The sequence below is a fragment of the Clupea harengus genome, chromosome 7 (assembly GCF_900700415.2).
Source record: "Clupea harengus chromosome 7, Ch_v2.0.2, whole genome shotgun sequence".
Taxonomy (NCBI): domain Eukaryota; kingdom Metazoa; phylum Chordata; class Actinopteri; order Clupeiformes; family Clupeidae; genus Clupea; species Clupea harengus.
The window spans coordinates 19,589,369-19,590,706 of NC_045158.1; the positions used below are offsets into that span (position 1 = coordinate 19,589,369).

At 41.6% G+C, this 1,338-nt stretch overlaps 1 protein-coding gene across 1 annotated transcript; it reads left to right on the forward strand.

Annotated features, from left to right (window-relative positions):
* On the forward strand, positions 1-618 carry LOC116220937 (GTPase IMAP family member 9-like). The gene has a single exon (XM_031569853.1). The coding sequence runs from the start codon at positions 1-3 to the stop codon at positions 616-618; it is 618 nt and encodes a 205-aa protein (XP_031425713.1).
* Positions 619-1,338: the final 720 nt, after the last annotated feature.

Genomic DNA, 1,338 nt, shown 5'->3' on the forward strand with positions numbered 1-1,338 from the left:
ATGAGGATTGTACTGCTGGGAAGCAGAAAGGAGGGGAAGAGTTCATCAGGAAACACCATCCTGGGAAGAGAGGAGTTTGATACAGCTGAGTGTGTGAAGAGAGAGGGAGAAACAGCAGGGAGACGCATCACTGTAGTGGAGGCATCCGGATGGTTTCGCAATTCTTCTGTAGTGCAAACTCCTGAACGTGATAAAGAAGAGATTGTCCTCAGTGTGTCTCTGTGTCCTCCAGGACCCCATGCTGTACTGCTGGTCACTAATGTGAATTGGTCATTCACAGAGAAAGAAAGAAGAGCAGTGCAGGAACACCTGGAGCTTCTGGGTGAGAGAGTCTGGAGTCACACTATAGTGCTGTTCACCTATGGGGACCGGCTGAGAAACACAACCATTGAGCAGCACATCGAGAGAGAAGGAAAAGCTCTGCAGTGGGTCGTAGAGAAATGTGGAAATAGGTATCATGTTGTAGATAATAAGAAAGGTGATGGTGGCCAGGTGACAGAGCTGCTTGAGAAGATAGAAGAGATGGTGGCAGGAAACAGTTGTGGGCGGAGTATTGAGCACCCTCCTAAATGTCAGTATATAATTTTTTCACATGTTATGAAAATTCCCCACTTGTGATTTGCTTAGATGTATATTTAAGTTCAACATCATATGAATTACATTGATGAAATACAGATATTGTATGGAAATTCATCATAGTGCTTTAATATTGATTGATTGTGCCATATTTCCATTATCAAATACGAATCGGTAAAACTTAGTTGCTCAAATCAAGCCCTCATAAAATGATACATAACTCATCAACACATCAAATATGTAATGCATATGCAGTTGTAAGTGGTAAAGTATGTACGTTTCATGTAAAATACTTTGTATTTTGTCATGTACCCCCTTCTTTTAGTCTTTGAAAGAAAAGTTCCCTTTGTGGATGAGTCGACAATAACTGTAAATTATGATGAATGCATCGGACGTGGCTCCTATGGAACAGTTTACAGAGGATCTGTTGTGGCAGATTGCTCTGTTTCTTTTCTATCAGAAGACTGGAGACTGGTTGTAGAAATCTGGAGGTTTATTATTGTAATCAATAAGCTACAATAAGGAGATGGTCCATGGATTAGCTCGATCTCTCTGTATGAACGTTCTGCATCCTATTTTAAGGCCTGATTTATGGGGTGTGTCCTGTTCTGGCTGTTTACCAAAACCAATCAGATCTATCTATTTCCCATTTCCTTAACTCACCTAATTACCCCTATGTGCGTGTGTCCCTGAGATTCCCTGAGATTCCCTGAGATCCTTGTGTGTGTGTGTGTCCTGAAGTTCCCTGAGATCCTTGTGTGT